The sequence below is a fragment of the Mobula hypostoma genome, chromosome 9, assembly GCF_963921235.1.
Source record: "Mobula hypostoma chromosome 9, sMobHyp1.1, whole genome shotgun sequence".
Lineage (NCBI taxonomy): Eukaryota > Metazoa > Chordata > Chondrichthyes > Myliobatiformes > Myliobatidae > Mobula > Mobula hypostoma.
The window spans coordinates 121,517,877-121,540,491 of NC_086105.1; the positions used below are offsets into that span (position 1 = coordinate 121,517,877).

The 22,615-nt window shown below is 38.9% G+C and overlaps 2 protein-coding genes across 2 annotated transcripts in view; both read left to right on the plus strand.

Moving 5' to 3' along the window:
* The window catches only part of LOC134352276 (protein disulfide-isomerase-like), a 36,394-nt gene extending 18,163 nt beyond the window's left edge, over window positions 1-18,231 (plus strand). The window contains exons 5-11 of the mRNA XM_063059566.1: window positions 1,747-1,863; window positions 5,417-5,542; window positions 6,368-6,562; window positions 8,291-8,411; window positions 16,407-16,588; window positions 17,941-18,045; window positions 18,154-18,231. Of these exons, the coding sequence (XP_062915636.1) occupies window positions 1,747-1,863; window positions 5,417-5,542; window positions 6,368-6,562; window positions 8,291-8,411; window positions 16,407-16,588; window positions 17,941-18,045; window positions 18,154-18,231 (924 nt within the window). The remainder of the gene's footprint in view (window positions 1-1,746; window positions 1,864-5,416; window positions 5,543-6,367; window positions 6,563-8,290; window positions 8,412-16,406; window positions 16,589-17,940; window positions 18,046-18,153) is intronic.
* A 2,825-nt stretch (window positions 18,232-21,056) lies between these two features.
* The window catches only part of LOC134352277 (protein disulfide-isomerase-like), a 36,294-nt gene continuing 34,735 nt past the window's right edge, over window positions 21,057-22,615 (plus strand). The window contains exon 1 of the mRNA XM_063059567.1: window positions 21,057-21,108. Within this exon, the coding sequence (XP_062915637.1) occupies window positions 21,057-21,108 (52 nt within the window). The remainder of the gene's footprint in view (window positions 21,109-22,615) is intronic.

Here is a 22,615-nt window from a genome sequence, read left to right on the forward strand (position 1 = left end):
TGAAAGACCACAACAGGATGGACAAACAAACCATGTGCAGAAGACAACAAACTGTGCAAATTCAAAAGAAAAATAAAATAAATAAACAAGCAATAAATATTGAGAACATGAGATGAAGAGTCCATAGATTGTAGGAACAGTTCAGTGATGGGGTGAGTGAAACTGAGTGAAGTTATCCCCTCTGGTTCAAGAGCCTGATGGTTGAGGGTAATAACTATTCCTGAACCTGGTGGTGTGAGTCCTGAGGCTCCTGTACCTTCTTCCTGATGGCATCAGCGAGGTGAGAACATGGCCTGGGTGGTGGGGGTCCTTGATGATGGATGCCACTTTCCTGCAACAGTGCTCCATGTAGATGTGCTCAATGGTGGGGAGTGCTTTACCCTTGATGGACTGGGCTGGACCCACTACTTTTTGTTGGTTTTCCATTCAAGGGCTTTGGTGTTTCCAAACCAGGTCATGTTGCAGCCAGTCAGTATACTTTCCATCCCACATCTATGGAAGTTTGACGAAGTTTTAGAGGTCATGCCAAATCTTTGTTAACTTCTAAGGAAGTAGAGGCACTGCTGTGCTTTCTTTGTAATTGCATTTATGTTGGACCCAGGACAGATCCCCTGAAATGTCAACACTGAGGAATTTAATGTTACTGACCCTCTCCACCTCTGATCCCCAATGAGGACTGGCTGATGGACTTCCGGTTTCCTCTTCCTGAGGTCAATAATTATCTCCTTGCATTTGCTGACATTGAGTGAAGAAGGAAATTAAACACATGAGGACAGAGAGTAATAAGAGTCAGAGAGCGCAGAATAGAAGCGAATTTAAGGAAGCAGAAGAGGCAAGATGTAAATAAATGAATTAAGTTAGTTAAAAGGCAGATCATTTTCTCTGAGACATGTTCAGTTCTAGGAACAATTAAGTAATGCATTGATTCTATCTGCTCGACATTTATGTCAATCAAGAAAACCATATAATTTCTAGATGTATACATTCCTATCACCATAGCTAAACTACTTCAAAAATTCTCATCATATTCCCATAGTCTCCCACCTCCCTCTGAATGTAACTTTCCCCAGTTATACAACCCTCCTAGTTCTCCGTGCTCCGCATTTCTAGATTATTGTATCAACCAATGGATACTAGATTTTATTTGATAATTACTTCCTTGAACTCTCCTGGGACATTTTTACATTGTTAAAGCTGTTTTAAAAATGCAAGCTTAGAGTCATTAATGTATTCTGAAAGAAATTTGCTTTGTCCTAACTTCATGTAAGCAAAACCACAAGAGAACTATTAGTGGCCAACATGTGTGAAGATTATACTCGTGTCTGTACAGGGCTATAGCCTGGTTGTATTTAATTGGAATTGTCAACTATTAAACAGCCCTCACGGATGCTTATTCAACAGCAGATGTTTTTAACCACACTCTGTGATTAGTTGCACACCTATTCTCAGTTAAAATGGTGTCATTGAGGATTTCCATCTAGACCATTGCTCTGACTTTTAGTCTTAATTGTGTGCTTACTTTCAAGCTGTGAGACAATTATCTGGATTTATGTAATTAAAAAATAGTTTAATTTGTGCCAATTACAGAAAGTGAGCCCTAGGCGTTTGTAGCAAAATTTTGCTGATGTTTCTAATTGTAGAAACAGCCTCCTTATCTTAATTGTAATGAACAAAGGTATTTGTATTTGAGCAGTGGTGAATTTCTTTGTTGAATGTATAATTAACTTGACTTTTTTTTCCCTTTAGTATGATGATCGGAGAAATGATTTTGCAATTGATAATCAGACGGGTTTGGTTAAGGATGAACTAACTAAGTTTATCCACGTTAATGAAATGCATCTTGTTACTGAATTTACTGAAGAGGTATGTTGCCAATGGTTTTGTTTCCTAAATAGAATAATGTATTTTTTTATATAAGTAAACCAAAACATTGTGAATATTGAAGGTCTTCTATAATAAAAAACAATGACAAAGATAGAGAGCAGGTTAAACAACTATATTTTTGTAGAAAGACTACAAATTTTTGGTTCGGAATGCTGATATTACTTCAATTGTTTGCATGACTTGTATTTTTTTTTATCTTTCTCTAGTGCATCAAGTGTTGGTATTTTATTTTTATTTTTATTCTTTTTTTGTTTAAATTGGGTTCTTTTGGGTTTCTTTCTTTGTGGCTACCTGTGAGCAAGCAAATCTCAAGAACATAAGAACTAGGAGCAGGAGTCGGCCTACTGGCCCGTCAAGCTGCTCCGCCATTCAATGAGATCATGGCTGATCTGGCCATGACTCCTCTCCACCTATCTGCCTTTTCCCCAAGGTTGTATAATTTATACACTCTTTGATAATAAATGGATTTGAATCTTGAGCTACTTGACAGGAGAAACAATAGCTGAAGTGAGAAAAATATAGTCATCGTAGCCCAATAGTTTAAATATGGTTGATTTCCTGCTGCTGTCTGTAAGGAGTTTGCATGTTCTCCACATGAGTGCGCGAGTTTCTCCAGAAGCTCCAGTTTCCTCCACATTCCAAGGGTGCATGAGTTGGGGTTATTAAGTTGTGGCATATTATATTAGCATTGGAAGCATGGGAACACTTGCTGGCTGCCTCCAGCACATCCTCAGAAAGTGGCGGTGATTGCCGCAAACCACGCATTTCACTGTACATTTCAATGTTTCAATGTACATGTTATATTTTATCTTTAGGTATCAGTTTAAGTAGGCTGGTAAATGAATTGTTCAGGAACCTGGTAGATCAAATTCTTATCATAAAAGGTCTATATTGTGGAGGAGTATAAGTCACGAGTTGAATGAGGACACTCAACAGTGAAAGGACAAATGACAGAGAACCTACAGGATTTAGTGAACATACTCTCATCACAAATCCAAGCCGAGATGATGGTAAAGCATTGTCGAATAAAATCTCATGGAAAGTCCTTGGAAAACGAGCAACTTTCTCCATTAAGTTATAACATGGTTTTGTCTTTACATTCAATATCGAGGCCAGTTCTAGGCAATAGACCACAGGGAGGTCGTTCTGTGCTGTGGTAGGTAGTCTTATTGTTTCATGGCACCATAAGCCCAGGTTTGATCCAGACGAGTGTTACTGTGTGGAGTTAGCATATTGTCCCTGTAAATATGTGGTTGTGCCCTGAGTGTTTTTGATTGCCTCCCTAATCTTAACACTCTGTTGTTTAATAGATTAATTGGCTACCTGAATTTACCCCTTATGCAGCTAGGTGCCCAAAGTATTAGAATAAGGTTGATAGGCATGTGACAGAGAGTAAGATAGAGATATGTGTGAAAGCTGTGATAGCTTTGAGAGCCAGTATGATTAAATAGGCTAAATAGCCTCCTTCTGTGCCATTAGAGGACATCTACTGATTTATGTTACCAATAGAGGACATTAGCCTGCACAGGGGATTAAGGAAAATAAGGAACATTACACTCAGAACTTGGTGACAAATTGAAAACCCACATTGTTTGTTAGATATTTTCTGGATTAATTTTTAGTCTAATTATTGAGGACCAGCTTGATCACAAGAAATCCAGGATACAATCAACCAAAATTGCTATTTTTATGTTAAGCTCTACTAAAACTGGTAATACAACCTCATAAAATATAAGCTCAGAATTATTTATTCAGATTTTCTGGAAATCAATGTCATGGGGAATGGAGAAGGCAGGGTAGGGCCAGTTTGACAGATTTCTTCAGGGCAGCTCCTGTGGTAATGTTGTAAACTTAGCAGGGAAGTGCATAAGTGCTGTCTATACTATGGAAATTTTGCCGCAGGTAACCTCGCAGAGGGCCAATTATCCCGGGTGATTTTATTTAAAAATACAAAGCATCCAACATGTAAGCTGAGTTAGCAATGTGAAGCAAGGAGTTTGGCTGCTATTTTTGATAAGAAGTTGTAGGGATTTCTTTTTTGTTTCTCTAAAATTGGGAAAAATACTTTTAAATGATAACCTGTCCAAATTAAACCTACCATTTTATTTCTCAATGAAAAACCAATTAATAATCCCTAAGTAAAGCCAGCTGAGTTTTAAAGTCAAAGTTGTCTGTATTGGGAAAAGAGTTTAGAAAAAATTATTCCCCCAAAATTTTATATACACTGGACAATTTTTTTCTGAAAGTGTTGCTTCCTCAATGTTTTTTTTTGTTTATGATAGACTGCTTGAAAGTGAACACAAATATAATTTCAGACTACTTTTATCGTGTAGAAATTTGGAGAGACAGGAAATTAACTTTTATTAAATAGAATGCATTTAATTGCATAATGGTGCTGACACTTTGCAATCATCCAACTAAGCTAAAAATGTTTTGTCAATGATTTTCATTTGTACTCAGTGTCTGAAGCTTCTTGTTTAAGTGTCCAACAATAATCAGCCAGTACCGATAGATTCCATTTATCCTGATACGGATTCTCCATGACCGTGATGCCCTGGTGAAACCTTTCACCATGATTGCCGCTGGCAGTGTCAAGATTTGCAGAGGAATGCAGAAAATGAATCTTTAGTGACGTGTTGCACTTCATGGCTTTGTATGCTTGAAACATGTTGTCAACCAGCTGCACATAGCTTAGTGCTCTGTAGTTGCCAAGAAAATTTCAACGACATCCTTCAATGCCTTCCACGTGATTTTCTACAGTCCAACTCGAAGTTCTTTAAATTGCCTGTCTGATTAACTGTTTGATTTGCGGACCAACAAAAATGCCTTCCTGGGCATCACATTCTGGCTTGAATGACGAATTGAAATAACAAATATAGGGGATTTCAAAAAAATTGTGCCTGATTGGGAAATTTCATGGTGCTTTTCATGATCAGCAGCCCAAAATACATAAGAAACACCCTAAAGTGTTCAGGAAGCAAAATCTTTGTTATCCAGCGATACTAATACAAATCCTTAAATAAGTTGTCATTGATTAAAACTCAGTTGTGAAAAGATGAAAATAAATTTAACTTACATATAATTTGGTAAAATGAACAATATTTTACAGTTTGAAAGAATTAATAGTTTGTGTAGATATGAAGCTAAATAAATTACATGGAAAGCCAAATTTCGAGAGTGGAAGAAGAATCATTCTCTGATCTAATCTATTTTGGGACATAGAAGGTAAGAAGGGTCTGGCTAGGCAAGAGTTTCCTTCAATATTGACAATGCAGAAGCACTTCGAAAAAATACCTCAGTGATCTTGAAATTGTTTAGCTATTTTCAAGATATTATTGCCTTTCCTTTGATCTGGTAGTACTGCGAAAAAAAAGGGATGATTCAATAATATGCGTCAACTAGTGGATAAAGAATCTGTTTTACACTGGTTTCTGTATTGCTACCAAATAATGTTTTAATACAAATAATTTGTACAATTATGCATTGCAGTGTTCTGTCCAACTAGTTTTCACCACTCATTTTTAATTTGCAGAGTAATCCAAAAATATTTGATGCTAAAGTTGACAACCACATTCTGTTGTTCATCAACAAGACAATTAAAGAACACAATCAACATTTGGAGAATTTTAGGGCTGCTGCGGCTTTCTTCAGAGGCAAGGTATAGAATACATAGCTCAAGTCTATTAAACCCTTCCACTGTTTCCCAGTGAATCAATTACAGGTGTTTAAAGAGCTATTGGAATGGTTTTGTTTCTCTTTTTCATTATGAAGCACTTATACTTTGAATAGCTTCTTAAAAGCAAGATTAAAGGTAGAAAATTACTCATGTTTGAAAGGACAACTTTGTATCGGGATTAGAAGATCTATTGACTTGATCCTTAAAATATGTGTTTTATAATACCATTTTGAGCAGCAGGCTTTTCAGCTTTTGACACATCCCCTTTTAATACTTTTAGAAATGTTGATACATTAAAATGTTACAAACACTAACTGTTACACGAATAATGTCAAGCAGTTCTGTGGTAAAACATCATACTGGAAATTCATTAATTTGAAACATTTTCTGTAAAGAACATGTGTGTGCACATATTTACATACACACACAAACACTCATTGTCTTTGTCTCACACATACAGCATTTAATACATGCAGTAATTTAATACTTGCAGTATCCTGGGTAACTTAAAAGAGGTAAGGGTGAGAACTTGATTATCACATTAAACTTATGCTCAATTTTAGAATTTCTTCTGAGTCTTGATTGTATGATTTTAGTTTTCAGTACAGTTAATCTCTAGTTTGGACAATCAACATTCCTGTCTTCCTTTGGTAAACAAATTACAACTTTGAAAGAAATCATACATGTAACTATATTGACAATAAGACAGACGATCTTTCCTAAGTTATCAGATTTTAGTAGGTAATATATGATACAAACCACCGTTTACAGATTAGCCTCAAACCCAGTTATTTCGATATTTTTCAGATTCTTTTTGTTTATATTGATATTAACGACGACAACGATCATGTGCTGGACTACTTCTCTGTAAAGAAAGAAGATGCACCAAAAATTCGTTTAATCAACATCACCACTACTAAGAAATACAAGTTTCCATTTGATGAAATTAGCACAGATAACGTGAAAAGCTTCTGTCAGAAGGGCCTTAATGGAAATCTTGAGGTACACCCTAATTTCTAATAGAATTTTGCCCTTGTTAGATTTTTAAGAGAGGAGCTTACAAATTATTGTAAGATGTTAACTCTTTACATTATCCCTACTTTATATAGTCTTGATTTGAAAGTCTTATCCTGAGTACTATTCATTTCTTGTACTGTGAATAAGATCTGAAGTATGAAATCAATCACAGCACACAAAAGGTCAGATTTTACCATGTCACTGAACGATGCAAAAACTGAGCATCTTTCAATGCTCAGTTACATAATGTTCTAAGCGCTCCTTTTAAAGTAAGTACAAAGAGAAAGAAAAGCAGATTAAATAGTCATAGCCACAGGTTATGATATTTAGACCCTTCAATATATTGAAGCATTAACATCATAGGTAAAATGCTGAATTTCTAGAGTGTATTATGCACAACATAAGAACAGAAGAAAATATAAGGCCATTTGGCCCCTCAAACCTACCCCTCCAATCAATACAATCATAGTTATAACTACCTCCGCTTTTACTGCCCTTAATGATCTGGCCTCCACAACCTTCTTAGTTAGAAAGTTCCAGAGATTCACCACCCTTTGTGAGCCTTGCTAAGGATGCAAAAGTAAGTGAAATTTGATTATGTTTTTAAATTTAAGTTAATACAAATACATTGGCCCTAGCAAACCAATTTCAACAAAGAAACATCCACACGTAATTTGATGTTCCTGATCTTATTTCTAGGTAATCCCTCAGGATTGTGGACATCTTGATTCTCCTCTGATTCTGTGGGATTTGATGTCACTAATGAGGCCCATTTAGGATTTGCTGGCTGTATCAGAGAACGGACAAGAGATGCCCAATGGAATTAGAGTCTGGGTAGATCGAGGGGTGTGTACTACTTTTGTCATTTACACTGAGTTTCCGTGTGCTTTCAGTTCATGGACTTAAGGTTCTCAGTGCTATCCTGAAAGTTCCTTCCCCATTTTGAGCAGTCCCGACCCGGGGATTCATAGGAATCAGTCGGGCCGAGCATTTTTTTCAAGCAGGCTTTGAGAGACATTTTTGAATCTTTTCTTCTGCTTACTGTAATCAATTCCTGGTGACAGAGCTCAGAATAGAGTGTTTGTTTGAGATGTGAATGATAGTGGATGATAGACGTCTCCAGTGGAGCCTACAGCATAGGTAAGACCTTAACAACGGTGGTGGTGTCCTAGTGGAAGTCACTGATACTGGTTCACTTACCCCGCTAGTGGAACTGGAAGATTTGTAGAGATAACATTGGTGCCATCTCTCCAAACTCTTTCCAAGGTGCCTTCCATTGATACTTCAAGTTTTAGAAACATGTAAGAGAGCAGGGGCCACTGCTGTCCAGGAGACCATGTTGATCATAAGGCCTACACTCTCATATGCTTCCCTGAATGAGTCTCTGAATATGCACAAGAATGTGCTTCATCTGCCACTGAGGTTAGGGTGGCCTTGTTTCTAAAATAGAGCTGCCATCCCTGATATCACCTCCATTTCCACACTCAGAGTTAGTCAGGTGGTCAACAGCATGCAAAAAACAAACTAATGGAGGAACTCATTGGATCAAGTAGCTTCTGTAGAGGCAAAGGAATCCCGGTTTGTTTTCTGCTCCAGATTTATGCATCGGCAGTGTTTTAACTTTCTAGGCAATCACTGATCTTAATTTTAAATTGTTTACAATATATTCCCATTCTATCCACTATAATCAAAGTTTCTTCAAATCATTTAAAGCCTTTTTTAAAGAGTAAAGACATACCAGAAGACTGGGACAAGAATCCTGTTAAAATTTTGGTTGGGAAGAATTTTGAAAACATTGCTTTTGATGAGACGAAGAATGTGTTTGTTGAGTTCTGTAAGTATTAATCCAATACTTGAACATATATTTCAGACGTTGAATTCTGTATATTCAAATAAACACAATTGATCTATAAATTTTTAGATAATTTTGCCTTCAGTTTATCCAAACTACGGTGTAGAGTTATTCTGTTTTACTCCTCATCCGCACTCCATCATGTGCCTTTACTGAAATTCATAAATGTTTTTCTAATTTAGGTTCTCCCATGATTACGTGTGATAGCGATATGTGTACACAACCTAGTTTCAACAAATGTAAAGCTAAAATTATTAGATAAAAGCATTTTATGTATTGTATTATGAGATAATATTATGTTAAATATTAAATCACTACACATTAGCACTGATGTGGATTGTTCAGCCATGCCGTGTTCAAAGGACAAGCTGCTCCTAGAAATTTATTTGAAGATAACTTTCCCTAGTCCTTGAATTTTAAGATAAATAAAAACATGAAAAAATAAATCAAAATATAGTTATGAAAAAAGGTTTAATTTTCAATAATCCACCGCTTTAAGCTTCTAACCCCTTCACCAACACACAGTGGTTAACAATCTATGACTCTATGGCTGGGGTGTGCAAAGCTTTGAAAGTGGTATGATCACATGAGTAACTTTCAAAAGTGAACTTGGAAACACAAGCTGAAATCCCACCTAGGATTGTGCATAATTAGTACTGAATTATTTGAAATAACCCTGATGTAAAACTGGTATCGGTAATGGTGACCATAAAATTAAACTAAAAACAGAAAATAGCTAAAAGTACTTGGCAGGTTCAACTGTGTTTGTGGGAAGTGGAATAGAGTTAATGTTTCTGGTCAAAGAAATTTGACCATGAAACTCCAGGATTGTTGCATAAACCCATCAGTTTCCCATACTGCCTCTTAGGAAAGGAACTGACCCTTCCAAATCTGGCCTGATGAACTTCACTATGGGGTTGATTCGTAACTGTTCTCAGGTTGTTAATCTGAAGGCTCAAAATCATTATTTTTTTCCAAGTCACTTATCCATTAACAAGAAGCACTGATCTTACCAGCTCCAGGAATGAAAGCCGAAGTCATAGTGTAGCACCTGCCCAGAACTCCTCCAGATTACTGAGTGTGAGCAGTGTGGGAGAACCAATGCTTCCATATTCTTCTGGGGCACACCCTGCCTTGGGCATGCATCCCATCCAGTTCATGTGGATGGTTTTACTTGCCCAGTGAATGTAAAGCATAGAAACAATAGTGGAAGAGTTAAAAAATTTGTCTTGATCTGTTTTGCAACAGACCTTCGTCTTTTAAAATGGAAATAGGAAGTTCCTGTCTGAGGCAGCTGGAAGACTCTTTTAAAAGTTGAAATACTTATGGTGATGCCCTTTACATGATTTCTTAAATATTTATTATTATTGGTGATAATAGAATTCCTTTTAACTGGGTAACCAAGGTTGTTAGGGATAGAAAAAATAATGGGAAAATTTATTTAGTTCAATAGGTGTTATCTCCTAGACTATTTTCATCTTGTTTTGAGTTGGCACTAGATCCTCCTGACTCTCCATGACCATCTCTCATCTCTTATCAGCCCTAAACTACCCCTTAATGGCTGATCTGCTGGGAATTCAGCATGTCAGGGTTTACAAAATAAAGAACATTTAACCAATAGACTTGGCTGTACCAGAGGGTAGCGTGGCCATCTGCTGGTCCTCAAGACAACTACATCTGCAGACAAACCTGCACACACGTTACTTTAGATCAGTGAAGTATGAGAGGCAAAGGTTCACTAGAAGGACTGAACCACCAGATCTGGTGAACACCTATACTATTATCACCTCAGGTTATACTTGGAGATTGTAGGGATGACTTACAGTGGACTGAAAAGCTTGAGCATGTAGATATTAAGAAAGAGGATGTGCTGGAACTTTTGGAAAGCATCAAGTTGGGTAAGTCACCGGGACCAGACGAGATGTACCCCAGGCTACTGTGGGAGGCGAGGGAGGAGATTGCTAAGCCTCTGGTGATGATCTTTGCATCATCAATGGGGACGGGAAGGTTCCAGAGGATTGGAGGGTTGCGGATATTGTTCCATTATTCAAGAAAGAGAGTAGAGATAGCCCAGGAAATTATAGACTAGTGAGTCTTACTTCAGTGCTTGGTAAGTTGATGGAGAAGATCCTGAGAGGCAGGAGTTATGAACAATTGGAGAGGCATCATATTATTAGGAATAGTCAGCATGGCTTCGTGAAAGGCAGGTCGTGCCGTACGACCCTGACTGAATTTTTTGAGGTTGTGACTAAGCACATTGATGAAGGTAGAGCAGTAGATGTAGTGTATATGGTTTTCAGCAAGACATTTGACAAGGTACTCCATGCAAGGCTTATTGAGAAAGTAAGGAGGCATGGGATCCAAGGGGACATTGCTCTGTGGATCCAGAACTGGCTTGCCCACAGAAGGCAAAGAGTGGTTGTAGACGGGATATATTCTGCATGGAGGTCGAAGACCAGTGGTGTGCCTCAGGGACCTATTCTGGGACCCCTACTCTTTGTGATTTTTATAAATGACCTGGATGAGGAAGTGAAGGGATGGATTAGTAAATTTGCTGATGACACAAAGATTGGAGGTATTGTGGATAGTATAGAGGGATGTCAGAGGTTACAGCAGGACATTGGTAGGATGCAAAACTGGGCTGAGAAGTGGCAGATGGAGTTCAACCTAGATAAGTGTGAGCTGGTTCACTTTGGTAGGTCAAAAATGATGGCAGACTATAGTATTAATGGTAAGACTCTTGGCAGTGTGGAGATCAGAGGGATCTTGGGGTCTGAGTCCACAGGACATTCAAAGCTGCTGCACGGGTTAACTGGTGGTTAAGAAAACATACAATGCATTGGCCTTCATCAGTCATGGTGTTGAGTTTAAGAGCCAAGAGGTAATATTGCAGCTATATAGGACCCTCGCCACAACCGAGTACTGTGCTTAGTTCTAGTCACCTCACTATAGGAAGGATGTGGAAACTATAGAAAGGGTGCAGAGGAGATTTACAAGGATGTTGCCTGGATCGGGGAGCATGCCTTATGAGAATAGGTTGAATGAACTCGGCCTTTTTTCCTTGGAGCGACGGAGGATGAGAGGTGACCTGATAGAGGTGTATAAGATGATGAGAGGCATTGATCTTGTGGATAGTCAGTGGCTTTTTCCCAGACATGAAATGGCTAGCACGAGAGGGCAGAGTTTTAAGGTGTTTGGATGTAGGTACAGAGGAGATGTCAGGGGTAAGTTTTTTTACGCAGAGAGTGGTGAGTGCATAGAATGGACTGCCCGCGACGGTGGTGGAGGCAGATACGATTGGGTCTTTTAAGAGATTCTTGGACAGGTACATGGAGCTCAGAAAAATAGAGGACTATTGGTAACCCTAGGTAAAATTTCTAAGTAAGTACATGTTCAGCACAGCTTTGTGGGCTGAAGGGCCTGTATTGGGCTGTAGGTTTTCTATGTTTCAGCAACATCCCAATTAAATTTCTTGTGTTTAATTCAAGACAAAGAAATTTAATTGAACCATTGTGCAAATATAATGAATGTGTGGCATAACCTGATTGATCAGACAAAGTAAGATCTCAGCTATCATAAGCAGGCAAACACAAGAATGGCTCAAGTCATCCTTGAGCCTGTTTGGTGGTGCTCTAAGAAATCTAAGGACAGATTGCCCTTTGGGATTACAAAAGTGGCATAACTAGTGATAAATCCACAAATTATTGCAGCCATTATGCGATATGAGAACCTTTCATTCTGTCTCAGTGATGGCATTATGAAGTGACATTCACCTGAACTTCAGTAATAATACAGGACCAGGAGTTCAGCTTCTAAATAACATGCCTGCAGATTCATGTTAGTATTTTGTTTTAGACCATAAGATATAGGAACAGAATTAGTCTATTTGGCCCATCGAGTCTGCTCTGCCATTTCATTATGACTGATCCAATTTTCTTCTCGGCCCCAATCTCATGCCTTCTCCCCATATCCCTTCATGCCTTGACCAATCAAGAATCTATCATAGTCTGCCTTTAATATCAGAATCAGAATCAGGTTTATTATCACCGGCATGTGACTTGAAATTTGTTAACTTAGCAGCAGTAGTTCAATACAATACATAATCTGGCAGAGAGAAAAAAATAAATAAATAAAATAAAAGTAATAATAAATAAACAAGTAAATCAAATACATATATTGAATAGATTTAAAAAGGTGCAAAAACAGATACAGTATATTAAAAAAAAGGTGAGGTAGTGTCCAAAGCTTCAAAGTCCATTTAGGAATCAAATGGAACAGGGGAAGAAGCTGTTCCTGAATCGCTGAGCGTGTGCCTTCAGGCTTCTGTACCTCCTACCGGATGGTAACAGTGAGAAAAGGGCATGCCCTTGGTGCTGGAGGTCCTTAATAATGGATGCTGCCTTTCTGAGACACTGCTCCCAAAAGATATCCTGGTTACTTTGTGGACTAGTGCCCAAGATGGAGCTGACTAGATTTACAAACTTCTGCAGCTTCTTAAAGTCCTGTGCAGTAGCCTCTCCATACCAGACAGTGATACAGCCTGTCAGAATGCTCTCCATGGTACAACTATGGAAGTTTTTGAGTGTATTTGTTGACATGCCAAATCTTTTCAAACTCTGAATAAGATATAGCCGCTGTCTTGCCTTCTTTATAACTAATTGATATGTTAGGACCAGGTTAGATCCTCAGAGATCTTGACACCCAGGAACTTGAAGCTGCTCACTCTCTCCACTTCTGATCTCTCTATGAGGATTGGTATGTGTTCCTTTGTCTTACCCTTCCTGAAGTCCACAATCAGCTCTTTCGTCTTACTGATGTTGAGTGCCAGGTTGTTGCTGCAACATCACTCCACTAGTTGGCATATCTCACTCCTGTATGTCCTCTTGTCAGCATCTGAGATTCTACCAACAATGGTTGTATCGTCAGCAAATTTATAGATGGTATTTGAGTTATGCCTAGACACACAGTCATGTGTGTATAGAGAGTAAACCAGTGGGCTAAGCACACACCCCGGAGGTGCGTCAGTGTTGATTGTCAGCGAGAAGGATATGTTATCACCAATCCATACAACCTGTGATCTTCTGGTTATACATAAAGACTTGGTGTCCACAGCTGCCTGTGACAAAGAATTCCACCGATTGACCACCCTCTGGCTAAATAAATTCCATGTCATCTCCATTCTAAAAGGACACCCTTCTATTCTGAGGTTGTGTCTTCTGGTCCTAGACTCTCCCACCACAGGAAACATCCTCTCCACATCCATTGTATCAAGGCCTTTCACTAGTCGATAGGTTTCAATGAGATCACCCCTCATTTTTCTGAATTCTAGTGGATATATGCCCAGAGCCATCAAACGCTCATCATATGACAAGCCCTTCAATCCTGAAATTATTTTCATGAATCTCCTTTGAACCCTCTCCAGTCTCAGCACATCCTTTCTTAGATATGAGGCCCAAAACGGCTCAAAATACACCAAGTATGGCATCACCATGCCTTATAAAGTCTCAACATTACACCTTTGCTTTTATAATCCAGTCCTCTTGAAATGAATGGTAACATCACATTAATCCTTCCTCACCACAGACTCAACCTGCAAATTAACATTTAAGGAATTCTGCACAAGGACTCTTAAGTCCCTTTGCACCTTAGTTTTTTGTATTTTCTGTCCATTTAGAAAATAGTCAACCCTTCCATTTCCTCTCGCAAATGCGTGACAATACACCTTTTGACACTATATTCTATTCTACCACTACTTTGCCCATTTCCCTAACCTGCCTAGGGTCCTTCTGTAATTTCTCTTCTTCCTCAAAACTACCTGCCTCTCCACCCTTCTTCATATTGTTTTCAAACTTTGCAACAAAGCCATCAATTCCATCATCCAAATCATTGACATATAACGTAAAAAGAATTGGTCCCAAAAAAAGAGCCCTGTGGAACACCACTAGTCACCGGTAGGCAACCTTTATTCACATTCTTTGCCTCCTGCCAGTTATCCACTGTTTGAATCCATGCTTGAATCTTTCCTGTAATACCATGAGTTTGTAGCTTGTTAAGCAGCCTTATGGGTGGCACCTTGTCAAAGGCATTCTGAAAATCCAGGTACACCATGTCAACCAATTCTCCTTTCTCTAGCCTGGTTGTTATTTCTTCAAAGAATTCCAAAAGGCAAGATTTTCCCTTGAGGAAAACACACTGACTATGCCCTATTTTATTATGTGCCTCCAAGTACCCCGAGACCTCATCCTTAATAATTGACTGGAGTGAAGTGAAGAGTGAGTGACATTTGTAATTTTCCAGTCTTCCGAAACCATTCCAGAATCTAGCAATTCTTGAAAGATCATTACTAATGCCTCCACAAGCTCTTCAGGCACCTCTTTCAGAACCCTGGGGTGGATACCATCTGATCCAGGTGACTTATCTACCTTCTGACCTTTCGGTTTCCCAAAAACCTTCTCTCTCGTAATGGTAACTTAACATACTTCATAAGCCCTGACACCTGGAATTTCAACCATACTGCTTGTGGCTTCCACAGTGAAGACTGATGCAAAATACTTACTCAGTTTGTCTGCCATTTCCTTGTCCCCCCATGACTATTTCTCTAGCATTATTTTCCAGAGGTGTGATAATCTATGCTCACCTGTCTTTTACACTTTATGCATCTGAAGAAACTTTTGATATCCTCTTTAATATTATTGGCTAGTTTACTTTTGTATTCTACCTTTACTTTTTTATGAATTTTTTAGTTGCCTTTTGTCTCATGCTACTTGTCTTTTGCTTGGAATGTCTTTCAGTATTTCCACAACCCATTGAAGAGATTAATTATTTCCTTTGATCTTCATTTTTCCTTAATTGTTGCCATCTAATGGACTGAATTGCATTTGATCTGGCCTGCTTCCCATGGTCAAATCCACCTATATTGCTCTTATATCTGAGCTTAACTCCTGTGTTCCATGGGTTCAAACATTCTTGAGGCTTCAATGCAAAATGAACTGATCCATGAAGAGCACCTAGACCTCAGACAGACGGTCCTAAACAAAAGCTCAAAGGTTCATTTTATTGTCCAAGTATGCAGGTACAATAGTCCCGATGAAGGGTTTCGGCCCAAAATGTCAACTGTTTACTCTTTTCCATAGATGCTGCATGTTCTGCTGAGTTCCTCCAGCATTTTGTGTGTATTACTTTGATTTTCAGCATCTGCAAATATTCTCTTGTTCATGTACAATACAACTCTGATATTTGTCTTCTCCAGATAACCATGCAACACAGAAAAAACCATGGGAGTCGGTGAAAAAGAAGACATCAACACCCCTCCTTGCATGAAACAAACCCCCAATCCCCTCTCTCGCAATAAAAAGGTGATAATAACATCAGACCCTCAACCCCTTTTCTCACACACAAAAACTAACAGATTGTCCACACAGAAAAACCAACAAGTATATCCCCAACCACTCTCTTGCACAAAAACAAACATATCACCCACCTAAGACGTCAACCCACGAATCAGCAACAAGAAAGAAAACACAGAAAACTGGAAGAGTCCTATAATCACATAAATCTTAGAATTTCGAAACTTTCTCCCATCAAAAATGGGGGGAATGTACCTTCATAGTAACCAATACCAACAGAAAGCTGATGGAAAAATTACAGGGACTTTGGCAATGAATGGAGGACTTAGAGCAATCCAGTTATAATTTTTTGGGATGTCCTGTGTTGCATGTCAACACCAAAAAGTATGCGGCTTCTATACAAGTTCTACAATATCCTCCGTAAAACAACTAACAGTTACAGTTGTGTTTATCTTGTGGAATAAGCGTAAGATTAGTAACAGGCGATGTAGTTGCTCTATAATGCATTTTTTCACAAGCATCAAACTCCTACACAACAGTTTGGGTTCCTTCATTAATATTATAATGACCAATTCAGTAGAATGAAGAGGTCAAAGCTGTTGACGATGTTTGTTCTAATTTTGTCTCACAGATGCTCCCTGGTGTGGTCATTGTAAGGAATTGGCCCCTGTCTGGGAACAACTAGGCGAGAAGTACAAGGATCATGAAAACATTGTAATAGCAAAAATGGATGCCACTGTTAATGAAGTTGAATCAATTGCAGTCCAAGGATATCCAACAATCAAGTATTTCCCCGCAGGCTCAGAGAGAAAGGTACTGTATGTTGAGACTTTCCATTCTAAGCACTGATTAGGCAATTCTCTCCTTCAGTAATTACTAGGTCCCTGGCTGGCCCTTATCTTATTCCAACTCATAAGAAAGGATGAGCTTCCCCAAGCGAAAGGGCTCAGACGAGACCTTTAAGAGGCCTGCAGAGCTTTGCTTTCTAGGAAAATGGGAGAATGTGCACCAGTAACTCAAACAACTGAGCAACTTGGCCATGTAGATTATCCATCAACACACAGAAAATGTTGGAGGAACTCAGCAGGCCAGGCATCATCTATGGAAATGAATAAACAGTTGATGTTTCAGGCTGAGACCCTGAGGAGGTTGCTTCAGGAGTACCAGACACAATAGACAACCTCAACAGATTCGCAGGTGCAGTGCTGCCTTATCTGGAAGGACTGTTTGGGACCCAGAATGGAGGTGAATGGGCAGGTGCAGCATTTTTGTTGCTTGCAGGAGTATGTTCCAGGAGGGAGATTAGTGGGAAGGGACAAATGGACGAGGGATTCACAGAGGGAGTGATCCCTGTGGAGAGTGGAGAGTGGAGAGTGGAGAGGAGGTAAAAGTGTGTTTGGTGTTAGGATCCTGTTAAAGATGGCAGAAGTTGAGGAGAATGATATGTTGGATGCAGAGGCTCATGGGGTGGTAGGTGAGGACAAGAGGAACTCTATCCCTGTTAAGGCAGCAGGAAGATAGGATGAGTGTGGATATCTGGGAAATGGAGGACATGTGGATGAGGGCAGCATCAATGGTGGAGGAAGGGAAACCCTGTTCTTTGAAGAAGGAGGACATTTCTGATGTCCTGGAAAGGAAAGCTTCATCCTGGGAACAGATGTGGTGGAAACAATGGAAATGAGAAAAGGGAATAGTATTTTCACAGGAAACAGGGTGGGAAGAAGCATAGTCAAGATGGTCATGGGAATCGGTAGGTTTATAAAAGATGTCGGTCGACAGTTTGTCTCCAGAGATGGAGACACAGAGATCAGGAGAGGTGTCAGTAATGGAACAAGTGAATTTAGGGCAGGGTGGAAGTTGGAAGCAAAGTTGATGTAATTGATGAGCTCAGCATGGATTCCTGAAGCAGCTTTAATGCAGTCGTCAATGTAGAGCAGGAACAACAGAATCTCTTTTGTTTATAGATTATCCATCAACTAGATTTGGGATCAATTATTTGCTGTCTCTGCAAACTAATCAATCATACAAGTTGGATGATTTTTGACCTTCATAACAATATCACATCTCATCCTAAAATGCTACCTAGTTACCTATTTTAGATCACAGTGCTTTTGAAAAGGAAGCACTTTATCCTGTAGATAAGTTGCATTTGGATTCTTTCATAGGTTGTGGACTATGAAGGAGCAAGGGATCTGGACACATTTATAACATTTTTAGACAATGGTGGTAAATTACCTCCAGAAGAAGACGATGATGATAATGATGACACAGTTAGTGCATTCTCTTTTTGATTTAAATCAATTTTCTTAAGATTCTATTTCTATTCTCAGATAAAATAACAATTTTCTAATGAGTGATTATACTCTTCATTACTACAGGACTCTGATGACATTCTTCTGGGGAAGACCAACAAAACAACTGAGCAACTTACAAAAGATAAAAGGGATGAACTATAGTTTCCTTCATTAAAAAAATCAGTAATACAGTGCAAAACAGAGCTAAGCATCGTTGCTTTGGTAATTTAGGTTTCACAAAGATCAATCATTTCCCATTGGTAATATTGTCAAGTCTGTGTGAGAGAACTATTCTCTTTTGTACCATTTAGTTAATCTGAGTGCTTGTGTGTTTGAATTTATTGAACCTGCTGGGTTTGATGAGTAGAGGAAAATTGGGTCGGTTAAATGTGGGACCATTAAAAAACGTGATCCATCCACTTTGGAATACCTATTCAAGTAGACTCCTTATTGGAGCTACTACTCATTGAATTTTCCTCTATTTACTATACCTTGGAAATCCTTTGACAACTTGGGTAGGAGTAGGAAAATTTATTCCTTAGTTTTACCCATACCATTTGCTTCATGTTATGAAAATGAACATTGTACTTATATTGTTTTAAGTCAAAATGGCATTTTTATTCGATACAAGACATGCTAATAAACAGTGACTTATATCCCAATCAAATAAAAGGTGATATCACTGTATTTCCAACTGTGATAGTGTGTTGTGTGACATCTGGATTTCTTATTGACCACTATTGTTCATTTGATAGCTACTTAATTCCACATTTCCCTACAGGAAACATTTATTTATAAAGGCATTGCCTTTGTGATTTTTCTAATTCCAGGGTCAACAATAAATATAATTCTATATATGTCTCCATTATAAGAACAAATTTTATATATAACTACAAACTATATTAAATAGATTTCAGCAGTCTTCTAAATTCTGAAGTCTGCAAGAGTAAGTTCATTTATTGTTCGTCTCGCTCTCCTTCTGTTATTCACTACCAGCCTCTCTTCTCACTGCCCACTGGTTGGTTCCAGAAATAGAAATCACACGACTGGCTGGTAGCGTAGTGGCGTCTAATGGACTTTGAGGCGAGTTGTCCCGGGTTGGAATCCAACCAGCTCCTTGCACACTTTCCATCCCTACTGGGTTGAGTGTCGAGCTAGCAACTCAGCCTCATAAAAACAGACAAATGCTAAAGAAACGGCAGGTTGCCTCCCAATGCGCCACAAGGCTTGGAGAGGAACAACATCAACAACAGTAGACAGCAAATGTTCTGGTAAAGGACTCTAACATACCTGCATTGTCTGTTTATGTTTTAACCAGAACAGTCAGAGGTCAACAATAAATATAATCCTATGTATGTCTCCATTTGAAAAACACATTTTGGATGGAACTACGACCTATATTAAAATAGATTTCAACTGTTACTTCTACTTTCACATGTTGACTAAAAAGTCAATAATGTTTCTCAAGGCAGTGCTAATTTTATAAAAGAGAAAACCTATCACTTATTGCATTATCTTCACACTAATGTGAGGATCCCAGCTTGCTTCAAAATAAACAGTGGCAAATATAATCATGTGAATTAACCAATTCCAGAGCAGAGTTACCTGGATTAGATGATAATGAAAAAAAAAGAAAATATTTGTCACCAACTATATTGTGAGGTCAAGCAATTTAGATAATATGGATTTTATGGAGAAATACCAAGAGCTCTCCACAGTCTTATAGGAATGCCCTATGGCACCATGCATGATTATGGAATTCAATCATGAATGTGAATGCATAGTAAACAATTCCAGTGCACTAACAATATACATGTATGTGGATTTGCTAATTACTTCCAAATCTCTACACCTGTTAACCACACACATATACATTGCTGACAGAAATAACTGAGGCATCAAACCAGATTTAAAAACATGAAAATTTGCATGTACTCTAAAAATATCATGGATTTTGTGATCAATTCTGCTTGGTACTTTTGGCAGGTGCATTGTGATGCTCATCCTTATGGTTGTCAATACGAAATAGAGTCATAGAAAGGAACAAAGGAAAAGGTAGTACTGGGAATTGATAGTGGGTTAAGATCAAAAAGGCAAAGTTTAGGGTTAAATAGAGAAAGAGCGAGAGAGAGTGCAAGTGTAGTACTTAGGTAGAGAAGCAGCAATTGGTAGATCACAGCAGCTTCTCAGTGGATAAGTCTTTGAGGATTTAAGGAATGGACCACCAATATGACCATCATCTTTGTTAAGTTCTGTTTCTTTGGACTGGGTGCAACCTATTTAATAAATCTGTACTTTTAACCAATTTTTCAATTTATTTGAAGGCTTAAAGTATCTTTTAAGGGTTCATTGATCTTAATGGTTTGAATCGCTTTGAATAATTTTTGCATATTTCTAAATATCAGAATCATTCAGAGGTTTGTATTTGAATCAGGGTTAAGGGATTCTGTTGCTTACCTGGTTGTCCAGGTTTCTTCAGTTGTTTTTTGCTGGGGTGTTAAAATTTCCTAACCGGCTCCCCCCCACAGCATTATCTCAATCTTAAAAGAACCTTTCATGCTTGGGACTTTGCCAGGGTGGATTCAGCTATTCTAAGCTGGAAGATCATATGCAAGTAACCATAGAAGGTAAGTTCCTTTCAGGGGCACTGGCTCACACCAAATGCTCACTTTGAACTGCAGAATTATAGATAATGATACCTTTCCCTCATCAAAACCTACCTTCATTTTGATGACTGCTCTGCAACCTGCTATTAAGTAACTTCTTGCCTATTTCTTAAGGTACAGTTATTAAGTGTCTACATCTGAGCTACTGAAAAGCAAATTTGATGATGTTTACTTAAAATCAGACTCTGAATGTAGCAGCAACAATTTAATAAATTTTATGAATACTTATCATTGGTACTTAGATGACATTTGCTGTGATAGGTAACACAGCAGATATAATAGCACCCATTCACAGTTTCCACACATTGCCTCTCTTTGGCAATGACGTCTCTTTATTCTACACCTTACGATTTCTCATTCTCCAGGGCCAACGGTAGGACTTCACAGTATATCAACTATTAACATCTTATGAACCTGCACCATCTCTTAAGTTATGTGTAACTCAATCGTTAGCTTATTACATTGATATTATTAAATGGTAGCAAAACCAAAATGGTCCCTTCCAATATATGTTTCGAAGTTTCCACTCATCATCACCAAGTGGTCATTCTAAACTCTTTCTTCTTCATCTCTTTGCATCTTCAAAACAAAAAGCCTTTGATCTACCACCTTCAAGCTTTCTTTTGCAAGGTATACATGGAAACAGCTTTGTTGATGTGGCTTTTAAAGATTGCTGGCTAGATTGTAGGGATAGCCAGTTTTCTTGAACGCAGCCATTTGGGAAATTTCAGGACAACCTAATCAATCAATAACATCAGACAAGTGTTAGGTCTATCCAATTTCAATTTCAGGAAAGGGTCTTTTGGTGCTTAGACCATTATGAAAGATGGCACATTTTGAATTAGAGTTGCCTTATTATTGTCACATGCTGCATACCTAGGTACAGGTAACATCGTTTTGCATGCCATCCATTTTGAATATCTCATTACAATGTTTTTCCTGTAGAATTTACAGACAGACAGGCAGGCCATTTCCCATATTGCTCCATGTTACATGGCTGCATTTCTGTTGAATTTCTAGGCTGCAAGCTAAGACTGCAATCTATGTTTATTTCCTTAGTAAGTAGTTATTTCAGAACTGGGGAGCAGCCAATACCTGCCAAAAGAACATCTGCAGGCATTCTGACCTCTGCAAGGGACTGGCAGCTGTTGGTGGACCTTGAGCAGCAGCTGAAGTTCCCAACCATATCACAGCCACCACCCTGCGACCCGACATTGTCCTAGTGTCTGAGTCTATTGAGCAAGTGGTGCTGCTGGAGCTGACAGTCCCATGGGAAGATAGCTTGGAAGAGGCCTTTGAAAGGAAGCTCTCCAAGTACGCAGGACTGGTCAGCAACTGTCAGCAGGCTGGATGGAGTGCGAGGTGTCTCCTAGTGGAGGTTGGTTGTAGGGGATTCGCAGCCCGTTCCTTAGTTAGAGCCTTCAGCATCTTGGGCATCGAGGGAGAGAGGAAGAGGAGAGCCATCCGCAGTACCACCGATGCGGCAGAAAGGGCCTCAAGATGGCTGTGGCTCAAAAGAGGGGAGCCATGGAGTCATAAGTAGCTAGCCATCTGGACACAAGCTGGGGTCTGATCAGCCCCGGCTGGGTCTCCTGGAGGAGGTTGTATGATGTTGAAAGACCCGAAACACCCGATGATTCCAGGAACATCACTGAAGATGTGTCCAGAAGCATCAGTAGATGTATGTACACAGCTGCTTGCAAACTTGAAGCATTCCAATCAGTGTTTTCTGTAATTCTCTTTGGATGCCACAGAAGTGTAGTAAGATCCTCTTACAGCTCAGGGCAATCTGGAGTTTAGAGATCCATCTGTAAGGAATTTGTACATTCTCCCCATAAACTGTCTGGGTTTCCTCCAAGTGCTCCAGTTTCCTCTCACAG